The sequence below is a fragment of the Amphiura filiformis genome, chromosome 6, assembly GCF_039555335.1.
Source record: "Amphiura filiformis chromosome 6, Afil_fr2py, whole genome shotgun sequence".
NCBI classification, from domain to species: domain Eukaryota; kingdom Metazoa; phylum Echinodermata; class Ophiuroidea; order Amphilepidida; family Amphiuridae; genus Amphiura; species Amphiura filiformis.
Window position 1 is genome coordinate 40,176,657 of NC_092633.1, and position 15,554 is coordinate 40,192,210.

A 15,554-nucleotide genomic window follows, 5' to 3' on the forward strand; every position below is an offset into this window, starting at 1 on the left:
CTAAATGACCTATGACCTCTGGCACATCAATAACATGAATCTTGGCTAGTTTCCCAAAATGTGTAATTGATTCCGTATAGCAGCCGTATACAGTCACGTGATAAAGACTTTGGGACTAGGACAGAATTCACGTTCTTGCTGTGAACCCATGTGTTTGCGTTGAATTGTGTTGTGTAAGCTTACTGTAGGAGAGACACTTTTCTAGAATCATGGGGAAAATACGCCGACAAAGACAAAAGTTTCATTTACTCGCCAAACGAAAGCAAAATACCAACAATGAATCGAGTAAAAATGAGGGGGTAAGTCGAGGGCATCTAGCCTAGTTCTAGAACTCTGCCGTTTTTCATGTTTTTGTCATGGACTCATGTATAATACTGTAGGTAACCTAGGGCTAGGCAAACCTTAGTTAACACATTTACTAGTCAGCGAATTCGCCGAGACCGGGGCCCCAACACAATGCATATTTACATAGAAATTTGAATTTTTTTCGAGAATAGGTGGGTGAAGGAAACCTACATAAATATGTTTTCTATACTTCACTTGACCCAAATATATGATTTTTTATGGTGATAATCAAGTCGCACATGGAATTTTAGAGGGATTTTGATAGCAGTTCCATTAAAAAAAGCTGCCATCGCCATGAGACTAAGATCTAGAAACACCCCGAAATGCCGCTTTTGGGGAATTTTGCTAGCTGAATCTTTTTGATGAAAGTCAATCTTTGACAAGATGTAACTTTGCTACGGAAAGTGCTATGAAAAAAGGTTTTCAGTTTTGGCTTAGTTTACTCAAGGGCTTTAATTTGATATATAAAACGATGCAATTTGATGGCAAATTTGAATTCACCTAGGATACCTATATATACTGTACGGTAATTTAAATGTCATGACTGGTAAAATTGTCAATCATTATCATTCATGTCATTGCAGGCAATACATGACAAATGATCTGAAATATCATGGTGTATTAAAGCTATTGTTGATTAACTCTGCCCTGAGAAGCTTTGAAAGTATCAAAATCAATGCATCGTTTAAGTTCCTTTAAAATGAATAACTGAATACCGGCTGATTTATTTACGGTTCCCTTTGCAAGGGATGTACTACAGCGACACAACAGATCCTACAAAAATGAAAAATGTACTACAGTATAAAACCCATCAGGAGTGGGGAGGGCTCTACCAGATGACTGTCCAGGTCAGGTGTTATGCATTGATGGCAATTTGCTGGTTTTGTATCTTGTACATCTTGAATCTTGAATCTTGAATTGTATACTCCAGAAGAAGCTGAAAACTTGTCCAAGGAGTTGTGCTGTGCTGACGTGCTAATCGTGCTCAAAAAATATACATTGAGGGGGTGCAAGTAAAAAACCACTGCTCCTTAGATTTTGTGATGCGTTGAGCTTGGCTGCATATCCCTCAGGATTGGTAGTGCCAAACTCTGGAAAGTGTGAAGTGAAGGAGCTATCACCACAGATGTAGGAAGCCTATTCCAAATAGGTATGATGCGCACGAAGTAGGAGAATCTGTGGGAGTTAACCCTGGTCTGGATGTTTTGGTAGCAGCAGATGTTGGAGACTCTTCCCGGTCGGTTGGATGGAATAACACAACTCGGAAAGGGGATGTTAACAAGTCCATATTTGATCTTATAAAACATAGAACATTGTTGAAGCAGCCTACGAGTAGATAGAGAATCCCACTGAAGGTCCTGGAGCATCTCAGTAACGCTGGCTGTCCTTTTGACTCCTTTCGTAGTTAGTAGTGACAAACCGAGCCGCCTGACGCTGCACAGATTCTAAGGAATTCACTTGACCACTGGCATATGGGCTCCAAGCTGCTGACGAATACTCCAACATATTATCAAGTTAACACATGCGCGCTATATAACAGCTTGCGTGATTAGTCGATCGGCGGGCATAAACAAATCAGCGTTTATGCCTGATTTCCGGTCGTAAACATGCCGCATTAGAACCGGTGGATGCTAGCGAGTAGGATCCCGGTGTCGTCACTTAACATTCGAAGGCGTAACGCATGATCGTTCCCCAAGTCAAAAATACCCCCCTATTTTGCGCGGTTTCAAGAACATTTTCGTCATTTGTTACCCCTATTTTACACTAAAACCGTTACAACTTAGCCTTAAAAATGCCCCTATTTTTTGCATTTCAAGTACACTTTTACAAAAGTACCCCTTTTTTAACATTTCAAGAACACACACAAAAACACTTATTCTGATTCATTTTCTTTTCTGAGGAGAACTCTGTTGTCCTTTTAATATATAAATGAGGAAAATAACAGAAAAATATATACAAATACATCCAATAGGATGCATCATGTGTTTTTATGATCATACAGTTATCAACAATGTAATCTTTCCTCCCGTTTTTTTTTTTTTTTTGCAAAATAAAGCTTGAATGTGACCAATACTTATGGTCCGGAGGGCAATCACAATATGCACACTTAATCGAACCGGCTTCTAGCAGAAACTAGTCACAATCGCGGCATTTCTGGCATTTGCCACGAACAATTCCTTTTATGATCAGGTGCCATTTCGAAGAGTTTGTGGTCCGGTTTGTGAGTCCCCAGTTTGTCAAGGCTCCGGAGGCCGGGTGCGTCATTAATAAAGCCGATGAAAAAAGTCCCTTGAAATCAACAGCCAAACTGGGTAAGTCCCCAGTGACGTAATCGGTGTAAACAAACCATGAAACAAATAAAACCGAGTCGAAAGCGTGTTGCTGAATATTAGGCGGGATATTAGAAAGGCAAAAAATTTCACAAAAGTGAAATCCGCGAGTAAATTGAGCGAGAAATGGTAAGATTTCTTGGGATTTCAACATTATCATGATTCACAAAAATATACCCTATTTTTTAATTTCGAGTACACCGTCGTCAAAAACAACCCTATTTTTTAAAAACCGCGAACATAGTTAAAAAATAACCCCTTTTTTCACGAAATTGGGAACGATCATGCGTACACATAGCCAATGTTAAGTGCGACACGGGAGTAGGATATACATGCGGCGTATGCTCGCGAGCTATTTACGCACTGAGCACGAATGATGTACGTGATGTTCGCATGCACGTCCAAACACGGTGGACAGAGCAAGTAGACGTTTTCTTACAATTAGCGATGGAAAAACTTTTTTAAGAGGATAAGGAATTGGTAGCTTAAGTCTAAAATGACGATGATTTTTGCTGAACCATGAAATGGTATCAGCCTATATGAGTAATGTTACTATACGTCGAACAACTGAATACATGCACAACGTACGGACCAATATATTTTTGTAAACATTTTAGGCCTATAACAAAATGTATATTTTCGTACAATTGTACAACTATCGTTTCTACCCTATGACCTATAAAAGTTACCTGTTAGGCGCGTGAAAGTCGATTCCGAGTTTATCGTCCCCCGCCCGCGTCACTTTTTGGAGACCAAAAATACCAGCGTCAAATTTTCAAAAATGCCTAAATAATTCATTATTTTCAAAGTATCAGTGTTTTTAGCAGTTTTAGCAATTGGAAACATATATTTTTGTTTGTAAAACATATAAACAGACATGCCAACTTGTACGGTTTCACCGTATTTTGTACGGTAAAACGTGATAAATACGGTAGTACGGTCACCCAAAAAAAAATACGGTATTCCAGAATTTTGACCAAAATAATAAAATGTTGTGTCTTAAAAAGATAAACAGCTGCAAGATTAGACTACCGACTGAATTACTGGTATCATTTGACCACTTTCTTGGTCTGTTAAAGTGGTTGCCTACATCGTTTTTCTCTCGACTTTCGGTGATGCATGCACATTAAAAAATTATTATTTAATAGGCCTACAAGATGGTTTCCGAAATAATTTTCTTCCGACTTGCAGATTTTTCATGCACATTAATGTTTTTTATTATCCACCTAATGCTATGTCTTCTGAAGGTATTTAGTTAACTATATTTAGCTCTTTTGGTGCAAAAGAATAAGCATAAAAGAAGGTTTCCAACCTCCTTTTACTTCCGACTTTCGCACCATGCATGCACATTAAAGAAATATTTAATAGGCCTACAAGATGGTTTCCAAAATAATTTTCTTCTGACTTGCAGATTTTTCATGCACATTAATATTTTTTTATTAACCACCTAATGCTATGTCTTCTGAAGGTATTTAGTTAACTATTTTAGCTCTATTGGTGCAAAAGAATAAACCTACAAGAAGGTTTCTGACCTCCTTTTACTTCCGACTTTGGCACCATGCATGCACATTAAAGAAATATGTATAGGCCTACAAGATGCTTTCCCACTTTGTTTATTCAGATTCAGATGATGATGATCAATGATTTTTTGAACTTGAAAGTTTTAACAAAGCATGCTTCTAACAACATTAGAAGTAACAAACCCCAATTTGTTTGGTCTACATACTTTATCCAATTTTGTGAGGTCAAAGTTCACATACAGGGTCAAAGGTCGACTGAGGTCACCAAATCTTTTAAAAATTAATTTTCAACTGTGCATCATATATCCGAATTCAGCTTGATCAGGTATGTAATTAAGGAAATATGCGACTTTAGGATGGCCGCTTTCCATGTAAAGTATAGCAAAGTAGCACTTTCAATGAGTGATAACTCGTAAAGGAAGCATCTTTCTGTATTGATTTATTACTTCGATGGAATGGTTCTTTGGTATTGCCAAATTTGATTGCAAATTTGTAAAGTGGGCCCCTGGACCCGAGCCGTTCGTGCTTTCGGTCGCACAAGTGCTCCCTCTCAATTATGTGTTCTACTTTTGGAGTTTCTGGGGTTGGCAGGTATGCAAAAGGTACATATTTAAAAAATACGGTTTTAGGGTGCAAAATACAGATTTTTGTTCTTCTGAGTACGGAAATCTGGATTTCAAAGTTGGCATGTCTGTATAAATTCATAACTTGGAAGCAAACCCAGTGAAAATTTCTTTGTCGCATTTATTTCCATTTTGCTTTAAATCAACACGCATTTTAGGTTGTATGTAGGCCTACATGTACCAGAGAGTCGTCTGCAGGGGCGTAGCCAGCTTTCTTGGTCAGGGGGGGGCAAAAAAAAATTCAGGGGCACAGCTGAAAAAAATTGCAGTTGCAACATGAAATTTTTGTTTTTAGAGAGACTGTACATGTTTTCGAGCTTCCAAAAAAGGCTTTATTAGGGTGATATCTTGCAGCAGTAAGCTACTAAAAAATTTGAATTTGACATTATTTTTGCCCATCATCGAGACGAAAATTGCTTTATTGTGATAATGTGCGCGCGCAAAATTTTTGTATTTTACACTATTTGGGCTCATGATCGGGTGAATTTTGATGCAAAAGGGGCTCCTTGCCCTTTTTCTTTTCCTTTGCCCTTTGGTCAGAGGGGCACTTTTTCTTTTTTCTTTCCTTTTTTGTCCGGGGGGCAGTCTGCCCCCCTGCCCCCCCTGCCCCCGCTGGCTACGCTACTGGTCGTCTGCTATTTAAGACATAGCTTATCTATGTTATCCCCTTTGACGGAAGTGGTGGAGCTTCAGCCGGGAGCTTCAGCAGCAGTCAAGGACAAGGACCACAGCTTCAACCTGCTCTCAGTTGTGAAAAAGAGCTTGCAAGGTCCTGAGAAGTGATGATTGATTGGGACCACCGGCATCAATCCTGGGGAATATCCTCCACATTTTGGGATGGGGGGCACAATATCAAATGCCCCCCCCACACACGCCACACATTTCGGTAAATACTTCCTTGGTCTATATAAAGTAGACTTACTATAAAAATACAGGCAATATTTGGTATTATACCTTGATTTTTGGCCATACATGTAGTATGGAATTGTAATTTTTTTCTCACTCCGCGCACACTTCATCCTATACATTCAAATTAACATTGATTGGGGGTTAAAATAGTATATGTTTAGTGTGAACAATACGCACAGTGGTCCCCGGAAGTAGAAGGATTGAAGAAAGTGAACAAGACGCAGATACATGTTAAGAAGCCGACTATAATATTAAATACATACATACATACATACATACATTAGGCATTTATAATGCGCCATTTCATATAGACCACGGCGCAACAAGCAACAATGAAAAATACAATAATGCAAATGTGAAACAAAATATATACAATAAAGATAGCAAAATGCATGAGATCATAATAACATGATTAATTATACAAATGTGATTTTAAAGCCTTCTTGAATGATGGAAGTGAGTTGGCAGTGCGAATGGCAATGGGTAACTTATTCCACAATGACGGAGCTGTGTAAAAGAATGACTTGCTAGCGGCAGATTTCAGTGTCCTATTCTGGATTCTATGTTCAACCAAGCGAGTTATATCAGAAGATGAGCGTAACCCTCTCCGGACTGGGCAGTATAAGGCTAGGCAAGATGAAAGATATGCCGGTGCAATTCCATTGATGCATTTGAACACGTAAAGGAGGATCTTAAATGTGATACGTTCCTTAACCGGCAACCAGTGAAGTAGGGACTAAATATTTCCTTCTTATTAAAGTTCTTTCTTTGACCCCTCCCCCAACTCAAAGGGAACAAATCCTTGTTCTTACTGTTTAAATATATGCACACATTTGGTAAACACCTTAATTTGGGTATAAAACAGTGTAAAATGTGCAAAAAGGGTTATGAACTGAACACTCCCACTGTGAAGTCCTCTCAATCCACTAACACCCCGGTGGGTTCAGTCTTCACTGACGAAGTGTATCCATGATGGTTCCAATTAGGGTACTTTTCAAGAAATGTCCATGAATTTTCGAGGAAAAAATTGTTCATGATTGTCCAAATTAGGGGTGTTTTGGAGCAAAATTGTCCTTGATATGAAAAATATGGTGTATTTCTAGGACTTTCGTCCGCGATTTACCGCTACAGTTTCCATTTTTTTCTGTCCGTTTTTTTAATAGTTCCACACAAAAATTAATAGGGTATTTTTTCCGAAAAAAATTGTCCTCATTTTCCCATGAAATAGGGGGGAAATTCAAAAGCGTCCTTGGAATGGTAAAAATAGGGGTATTTATTTCAGAAAAATGTCCTTGATTCCTCGTGATAAGTGGGTGTTATAAAAATGCATCCTCAAAAATGACAAAAATAGGGGAGGTATTTGGGGGCAAATTTTCCTTGATTTCGCGCAAAATAGGGGATAAAATTGCAAATTGTAAAATAGGGGGTCATCAAATCCTGGAATGGTCATACGTCCTACCTTAAAATATAAACTGAACTCACCGGCTAACACCCCGGCTTCTCGGATCTTCCCCTCCACTTATAATGCCTTCAAAATATGATAAGAATTCCATTAAATAATCTCAATTATCCCATACTTTTATATATTGGTTTTCAGACACTACCTGTACCTTACAATGTCATCTTCCCAACGGAGGCATTGTTCAGCTCAGAAGATACCAGCAATTTAAACTTTCTAGGACAGAAGTTACCAGAGGCACAGGAAGATGATCGCATGACATACATCTCCAAGAAGAGCGTACATGAAGAAGGACAGTTAAAGAAGAAAGATAGGAAAAAAATCCGACATGAAAGGTGGCTGCAAAGTAAGTATTTTATGACTATATCCACATGGTTGTATGTATTTTGAGAGAAGGAATTACAAAACTTCTCCCCTCTCTCATTGCTCCTCTCCTGCTCACTTGTTCCTTCTTTTCTCCCTGTCTCTGTCTTTCTTTCTCTTTCCTCCTTATTCTCTTCCCTTCTCTCCTACCCTTTCTCCCTAGTCCCTTCCGTCACTCTCTCTATTACTCTCTCTTTCTAACATGTATGTAGGTTTATTAACTGCAATGTCTGCTTTACATTGTATTACATGTATATTGTATTTTCAATGATCTAAAGGATGATAACAGACCCCAGGTAGTATTTATACATGTTACATCCCCACCATGGGGTTCAGTGGCGTAGCATCATACAATGTAGGGGCAGTCACAGGGGCAATTGAACTGAAATTTTAGAAAATCCCATAGGAAAATTACCAAAAAATGGCTTGTGAACCCCCCCCCCCCATCAGACCCGGTGCCCCCAATGTGATGACCCACGCTACGCCACTGATGGGGTTCTATGAAGTGTGGAATTTTAAGATTTTAGACAGTTACTTAAAATGTACTGAACATTGTCCTTAAATAAAATATAGTTAGTTAGCATTTTCCCCATAGCTAGAAACATAATTCTTGTGAATACAACATTTACTATACCGATCTTCCAAACATTCTTATCCTATATTTACTGTTTTCAGAAATTGAGACAATAAAGCAAGCTAAGAAGACCAAACAGGCCGCACAGCAGAGATCACAGGTTGCCATTGTAGGAGATTTGCATCCACTATCTCAAGCATTGCCAGAGTTATCTCAAGTCTTAAGACTCGGAGATTCAAAAAAGCAACAACCTCAAATCAGGTGAGTTTCAAAATGAGGAGGGTACAGTGGTACAGGAAGTACTCATGGCCAGAGGTTTGCATGTTAAACCTGGCAGTGCCAATATATACTTAGGCTAGGATCTATACCGCTCTTGTCTCTCTCAAATTGTTGGTACACTTCAGACTAGTGTGAACTTTATACTAGCATGACCTTTACCTTACATGTACCTTACCTTTGTAAATGAAACCAGCATGGTCACTTGGAAGTAGCTCAAGTATAATATAAACTCTTATAAACTTTTTGACTGATGTGGATTGATTGTTGCCTATTTTACCATTTAGTCAAGCAAAGTTTTTGCTTTTTAACACACAAAGCAGTCATATTTTGATACAAGGAATGTGAAAGTATCAAAAAATTAAAATTGTGTATAAATTGTCTAAAAGTGAAGAATAAGTCATTACAATTGTCATAAGGTATTTTTGATATTTTTAAATGTTACATCTATAACATTTGGAAAGGTGCCAAAATCTGATTTATGCCGATTTTTACACTCTTCCAGATGAGCAAATCACTGAATGGGCCTTTAATTAAAGGTTGTAGCTAACAGAAGTGTTGTATTTGATTGCTGCAACTTGAGTTGAATACATGGATCTCATTATTATAATAATTATTATTGATATTTCCAGATCTCAAAAGAAAAAGAAAAAGCAGACCATGAAAACCAATGATAGGAAAAAGCTTTTGTGAGTAGCTGTATTTTCCTGCCTTTATTTATGTATTTATGTGTTTGTTTGTTTGTGTGCTTTTTTGCTTGCTTGCTTGTTTGGGTAAACGGCACCATACATTTATTTTAAATTCTATTACCTCCACAACCCATTATTCAAAATCGCGACTGTGATTTGTTGAAAGCGCGTCACATGAGAGCCCATTATTCTGCAATAATGGGTCGAAAGCGCCATAACACATTCTACGCACAGCATTACGCTTGGTTACTGGCGTGCAATATTTCCGCGATCTGGCGCTGTCACTTCTGCGTCACGCGCTCCACCTTGAAGTAAACAACTTAAAATATTTGTGCCAAAAATGATATTTTCTCTTTAAATCGCACTATTTTCTGGTAATAGAATAGAAATAAAGGTGCAGCATTATCCTTTACATAAATATAAATGTGTCCTCGGCAGTAAAAGCGTTTAAATAATGGGTTGCCAAGCGCCGCACCCATTATATACGCTTTTACTGCCTCGACACATTATTTGGGTGTAAAGGATAAAGCATTACCCTTTATTTCTTAAATAAATTCCCACACTTTAAAGCAATTAATATTTTTGTGTTAGTCAATAATTGTACCCATGGTAACATTTGCATGGAAAATATTTTGTCCTTTTGGAATATGATTCCCATTGTCATCTATTATGGGTCCAGATGTTAAGATAAGGGGCACCAGAGTGACAAGGCTAGCTGTTAAACTACAAGGATTCCAGGGCTCATACATATGGCACCATGTATCCAAACCTGTAAAGACTAGGGGCCCAGAGGCCCAAATGTTTAACAAAGGGCTGGCCGTTTATCAGTAGATAATGCAGCTACAGTGCTCCAAGTTGGTGTCTATAGCTTTTGAGCATTATACATTGTACCTCAATGTGTGTAAATGAGCCCCATACAGTATAGGCCCAGGACTCCAAATGTTAAAACGGGCTGTCCTGATAGCACTTGAGCATTGTACCTTAACGTGTGTACATGAGCCCCATATGTCAAGTAATATGGCCCCAGGACTCCAAATGTTAAAAGCGAAAGGCCAGCCAAGTTTCTCAGCAAATAATGTAGCTTCAGGACTCTAAGTTTGTGCACTGATAACATGCAGGTAAAGTTGTATTTGTACACAAATATAAAGCCTTCTAGTTTAATTTCTATTTAGGAACACAATAGCATAAAAATGTAAAATTGATGTACTCACATACTTTATGCTTTATTTGAGATACAGTCCAATAATCATGCCCAAATTCAATAGAAAACAAAGGAATTTTGTTACTAAAGATGTATGTTGGAAGGGCAAAAGATTGAGTAATCAAAATATGAGATATATCATTTTAAAGCCGACAATCTGAGCATTTTAAATTTGGACCCGGATTTGGACATACCTACCAATCATATTTTGCTGACTTTTTCCGGGTTCTCTAGTCCGAGGATTCGCTAGTCCGAATAATTAATAAGGTTGTGGGCAATTCCACGTTACTCGCGTTACATTTTTGATAAAATCAGCACATTCAATGTCATATAAATACAATTGAACAAGGAGTTGGTTTATTCATCTTCTTTCCACATGTACTTACTGACCCAATGTATCAAATCACATAAACTTTAATTTTGTAAATAACTAGATGAAAATTTATTAGCAAAAAATGTGATTGTGACTCGCGTTACGAAAAATTACGCCTTCAAAATTAGGCTTTTACTTGTTCAATATTTCTCCTCAAACAAACAGCTGCAGACAAAAGTTTATACCACTAAGTAAATACCTTATATCTCAGCTGTATTACAGAAACAAACACCAAGTATATTTGAGATTGGTATTTTTAAAATGGCCAACTTTAGCTAAGTTGGTGTGTGACTCGCGTTACGTGACTCGCGTTACGCTCACTATTTTGATTACATGGACCCACTTTGAAAGCTTTAAACATGCTCAATTTCATTTCCATTGTGGTCAGTTTTACTTGAGCACTATAAAAATACTGGAATTCAGCATTAAAAAGGACCCTCTCCTCTGGGGTGTGGGGTGGTGGTATGGTGGGGTGGGAGTGGTGGTAATGGGTGCCAATGATGGAAATTTAAAAAAACTGGCAATTTGAATAAGAACAACAATTTTCATATACATTTATTACATAAAATGCATTGAAAAACTGCATGGAAACATTCATATACACCAGGCACAAAAAGAAACTTGTCAGTTATAGTCATCCTTGCTGTTCAACAACCTGATCATTTTGGATTATTCTGAAATAAACATTTTGTTAATTGGACTTTGCTTTCACACTTGACACCTTGTTCGTAAAAATTGAACAAGAATTGACCACGACATGTGCCTCCAAACTCTCAAACCCCAAAAATTAAAAGTTGCAATTTCAATGATTTTCAATGGGATGCATCGTTGTGTTGTACACAAGCACCACGGGCTGATCAATTAAGCACACAGTGTAACAGGCACAATTGAATCGTTAAAATTGCAACTTTTGATTTTTGGGTTTGGAGGCACATATCTTGGTCAATTCTTGCTCGATTTTCATGAACAGGATGTCAAACGAGAAAGCAAAATCCAACTAACAAAATGTATATTTCAGAATAATGCAAAATTATTAAGTTGTTGAACAGCAAGGGTGACTATACATGTAACTGACAAGTTTCTTTTTGTGCCTGGTGTATATGCAAAACTGATATAGACCATTTAAGGTTTGCAAAATGGGTTCCTAAAATTTTCCATATGTGCAAAGAGGGGTAAGGATTTTTTGGCAGGCCGAGAAGAGGATCAAGCAATTTATGGCAGACTGAGAGGGGAGGTCTGCTTATTGCATAGCCCCTAGTAGCAAAATATAAAAGGCCGCCGCTGATTAATGTGGAACACATTCCCCAGACTTGATTTATTCATCTTCTCTTTACATGTATCAAATCAAGTAAACTTGTATAATTTGTGAATAACTCTATGTAACGATGTAACATTTATTGGCAAAAATATGGTTGCAACTTTTGTTACTAAAATTACCCCTTCCAAATTGAGCTTTTACTTTTTCAATATTTCTCCTCAAACAAGAAGCTGCACACAAAAGTTGATACCACTAAGTAATTACATTTTACTGCAGCTATACTACAGAAGCAAACATTAAGTACATTTGAGTTTGGTATTTTTAAAATGGCCAACTTAGTGTGTGACTCAGCGCACGTTACATGACTGTTACACTCACTATTTGATAACACAGCCCAATTTGAAAGCTCTAAACATGCTCTATTTAATTTATATTGTGGAATTCAACTTTAAACATGACCTTCTGTTCTGGGGTTAGGTGGAGAAACTAGGGTGGAATGGTGGTAGTGGGTGTTTATAATGGGTGTTTATAATGGAAAGTCAAATTGTGAATTTGAATTCACAGATGGGTTCAAAAACAGTTTCCAGTCCTGCAATTTGTTAAGTGATGTACAATAATTTTGAGTCCTGGGGAGGGTAAAATTGGGAGGGAGAAGTTTTAGTGATTATTTATGGATTATTTTCTAGCCCTACTGTATAGAGAGCTGTATAATATGTGTGACTCGCGTTACAATATCGTGACTCGCGTTACATTGTGACTCGCGTTACCTTTTTGAATAGTCTGTCTCTAGTGGTACAATTGTAGCAAACCAAAAACCTTATGAAATAATTATGAGTTATGACCCAAACCAGGAGGAAAATGAAAGGGAACATTTATAACCCTTTATATTTTTTACTGCATTAAAAAGTTGTTCTTTTTGTGACTCGCGTTACATGCTTAACATTATACAACTTGCCGTGCCATCCTGACCATTACCAACACGGCTTCCTAATTTTTTATTTTTATTTTGACAATTTATGTATTAAACAACACTATCACAAAAAAGAATTGTTTTTGTTCCATATATTAATGAGAAAAAAAATTAATTACTTTTGACTATCTGCTATTAACAAAATGTAGGAAAATATATTAAATCTTTCAAATCAATGAAAAAAAAAATACTGCAGCTGATATTCATTTGAAAATTTCTTTTTGTTAACTTTAAAGGGTGTATAATCAAAATATATCATCAATCATTGCCAATTGCAAAGTTCATATTTTTGAAAAAATGTCATTTTAACATGGAATTGCCCACATCTAGTCCAAGTATAGAATAAGACTCGCTAACCCAAACACTAACCCTAAACCCTAACACTAACCCTTTTATATATTTGGACTAGAAGCTTGGATTTAATAGCAAACTTAATTTGGTTTTCAGACTAGCAACCCTTTGGACTAGAGAGCCTTCGGACTAGCGACCCTTCGGACTAGAGAGAAGTCATGTTAATAACTCCTCAGTAAATACATATGTATTCAGCCAATGTGTATCATATTATTTTTATGTTAATACTATTTTTTTTTTTTTTTATCTTTTACAGAATACAAGAGCAAGCCAATTTTAAGCAGGTTATGTCACATTCTAAATTTAAAGTCAACCCACTAGCTACCATCAATGAACACTTACGGAATAAGATGCAGAAAGAACAAGCGGAAGAGATGGATGATAACACATGAAAGATGCAAAAACTTAAAAAACTTTACAAAATATGCGACTCTGCTGCCATTTGTTGCCAGAAAATGCCAAGGATGAGCATTTGTTGACTTTGTGGTCGTGCATTGTTCTGATGAAAAATTACAGGGTGCTTGCGTTGATTTTTGTTGTCATTTGCATCACAACAAAACCGTGTACATTTGGACATCTTCTGGACATCGCTTTAACTTCTGGCTCTGCCTTGATTTTATGAGGATTTTTAGAATATCCTTATTTTGACTTCATGGTGGGGCACATGTATGCATAATTTAACATGAAATAACAAACTAAAGTACATGTTTATCTCTAAAGGTAAAGCAGACATTTTTTATGAAAATCATAGGATCTGATATTTTTTCATCAGTTCTTGCAATAAGAACGACTCAAACTTGACTCAGCAATAATTAAGATGGCTGTTACAATATAAACAGCGCCTGTTGTGTGCAAATTGACTTAACAGCAAGATAAGGTAGCTTGCAGAAATACTAGTGTATAACAATTGCATCACAAATTGGAAGAAGACAATGATTAAAGAAATTAAAGAAAACCAATTGGCAAAAAAATAATATCATAAAATCAGCCATCTTTCTTTTATGTGAAAATATTTAATAAATCATAGACAGTAACACCATGGCTGTCGAAAGATAAAGAAAAAATGGCAAACCAACTGTGGGACAGTTTTTGCAGTTTTGGGACACTTTGCCCTCAGACCTATTGGAAAAATTCAGAAAAATTGTTTTTTGTGCGTACAAAATATAATCTAAAATGTTTTACAAGAATGAAAACAAACCCAAAAAAACATTATTATTGAATAAATTAATTATTTAAATATATTTAATGATAACATTATGACAATAATAAATTCTCTCTCTCTCTCTCTCTGGGTCAGATGGTGCAGGATTACAGCAATTTCCCCGATATGTCAGAAGTCAAAGTGTCCCAAAACTGCTCTCAAAAACCAGAAGTTACAATGGCGATTGGGCTTATTGTCAAATAAAACCAGAGATCCCCGGTTTTGTTTTTGTCCCGGTTTTATTACAAAAACTCTAAACTTTATTGTAATTAAAGAACTTCAGGCTTAGTCTTTCACATGGTTTTTTAGTACACCATTGGGCATTACAATCCTGCGAAAAGTAGAAATTATTCAAGACAAATTTAGGGCGTTACTGTGGAGCAAATCAAACATGACTAAGGGATGATGTTGACCTTACTGACTGGATATGAAATGTTCTGGTAATGTTTTTTGTTTATGGGTGGTGCATGATATCATGCAGTGATATGTGGCTTTGTGTATATTATGATAAGAAGGTAGAAAGGAAACACAACTTCAAGAATGAACATTGCAACCTTGTTTTGAAACAGATCTGTAACTTATTGTTCATTTTGAAAGTTGAATAAAATATATCATCAAACTGATGTTTCCGTTTGAAATTACTCAGGATAAATAACAGGTTACAGGTAATTCCCATTTGTGGGCTGAGAATTGAAGCGACTCAGTTAAAGTTTTAACAAATTTGTATGTTTGCCACATTATCGCTACTAGATTTGAGCACAAAATAATTAATTGATGCTCAAATCACTCACGAGTGAATAATACAGAAGAACAAAGAAAATTCTTTTTTTTGCAATAGAAAGGATTCAAATTATCCATAATAATATCCTAATTATCTAAAATATTCATTATCTGAAATATCAAATTATCATAAATTAGCCATGATAATATCCAAATTATTTAAAATATCCAAATATCTAAAATACAAAAATATCCACTATAGCTTTGATAATATTCAAATTATCTAAATATCAATAGCGATTAGGTGCAACTATTATCCATAATATCTTTTAATAATATCCAAGTATCTGAAATGGCTATATAAAAAATGATGGCTAATATCTAAAGGCTTA

The 15,554-nt window shown here is 36.5% G+C and overlaps 1 protein-coding gene across 2 annotated transcripts; it reads left to right on the plus strand.

The window, feature by feature from the left end:
- The first annotated feature begins 119 nt into the window (after positions 1-119).
- LOC140155413 (ribosome biogenesis protein SLX9 homolog) lies at positions 120-14,716 on the plus strand. Of its 2 annotated transcripts, XR_011859379.1 has the most exons (6): positions 120-299; positions 7,325-7,532; positions 8,225-8,384; positions 9,032-9,088; positions 13,498-13,721; positions 13,774-14,716. XR_011859379.1 is itself a non-coding variant. In XM_072178255.1 (5 exons), the coding sequence occupies exons 1-5, from the start codon at positions 210-212 to the stop codon at positions 13,631-13,633; spliced, it is 651 nt and encodes a 216-aa protein (XP_072034356.1). In that variant the 5' UTR covers positions 120-209; the 3' UTR covers positions 13,634-14,716. The 2 variants fall into 2 exon arrangements, 1 of the variants encoding a protein (XP_072034356.1); XM_072178255.1 differs by having other exon boundaries at positions 13,498-14,716.
- The last annotated feature ends 838 nt before the right edge of the window (positions 14,717-15,554 follow it).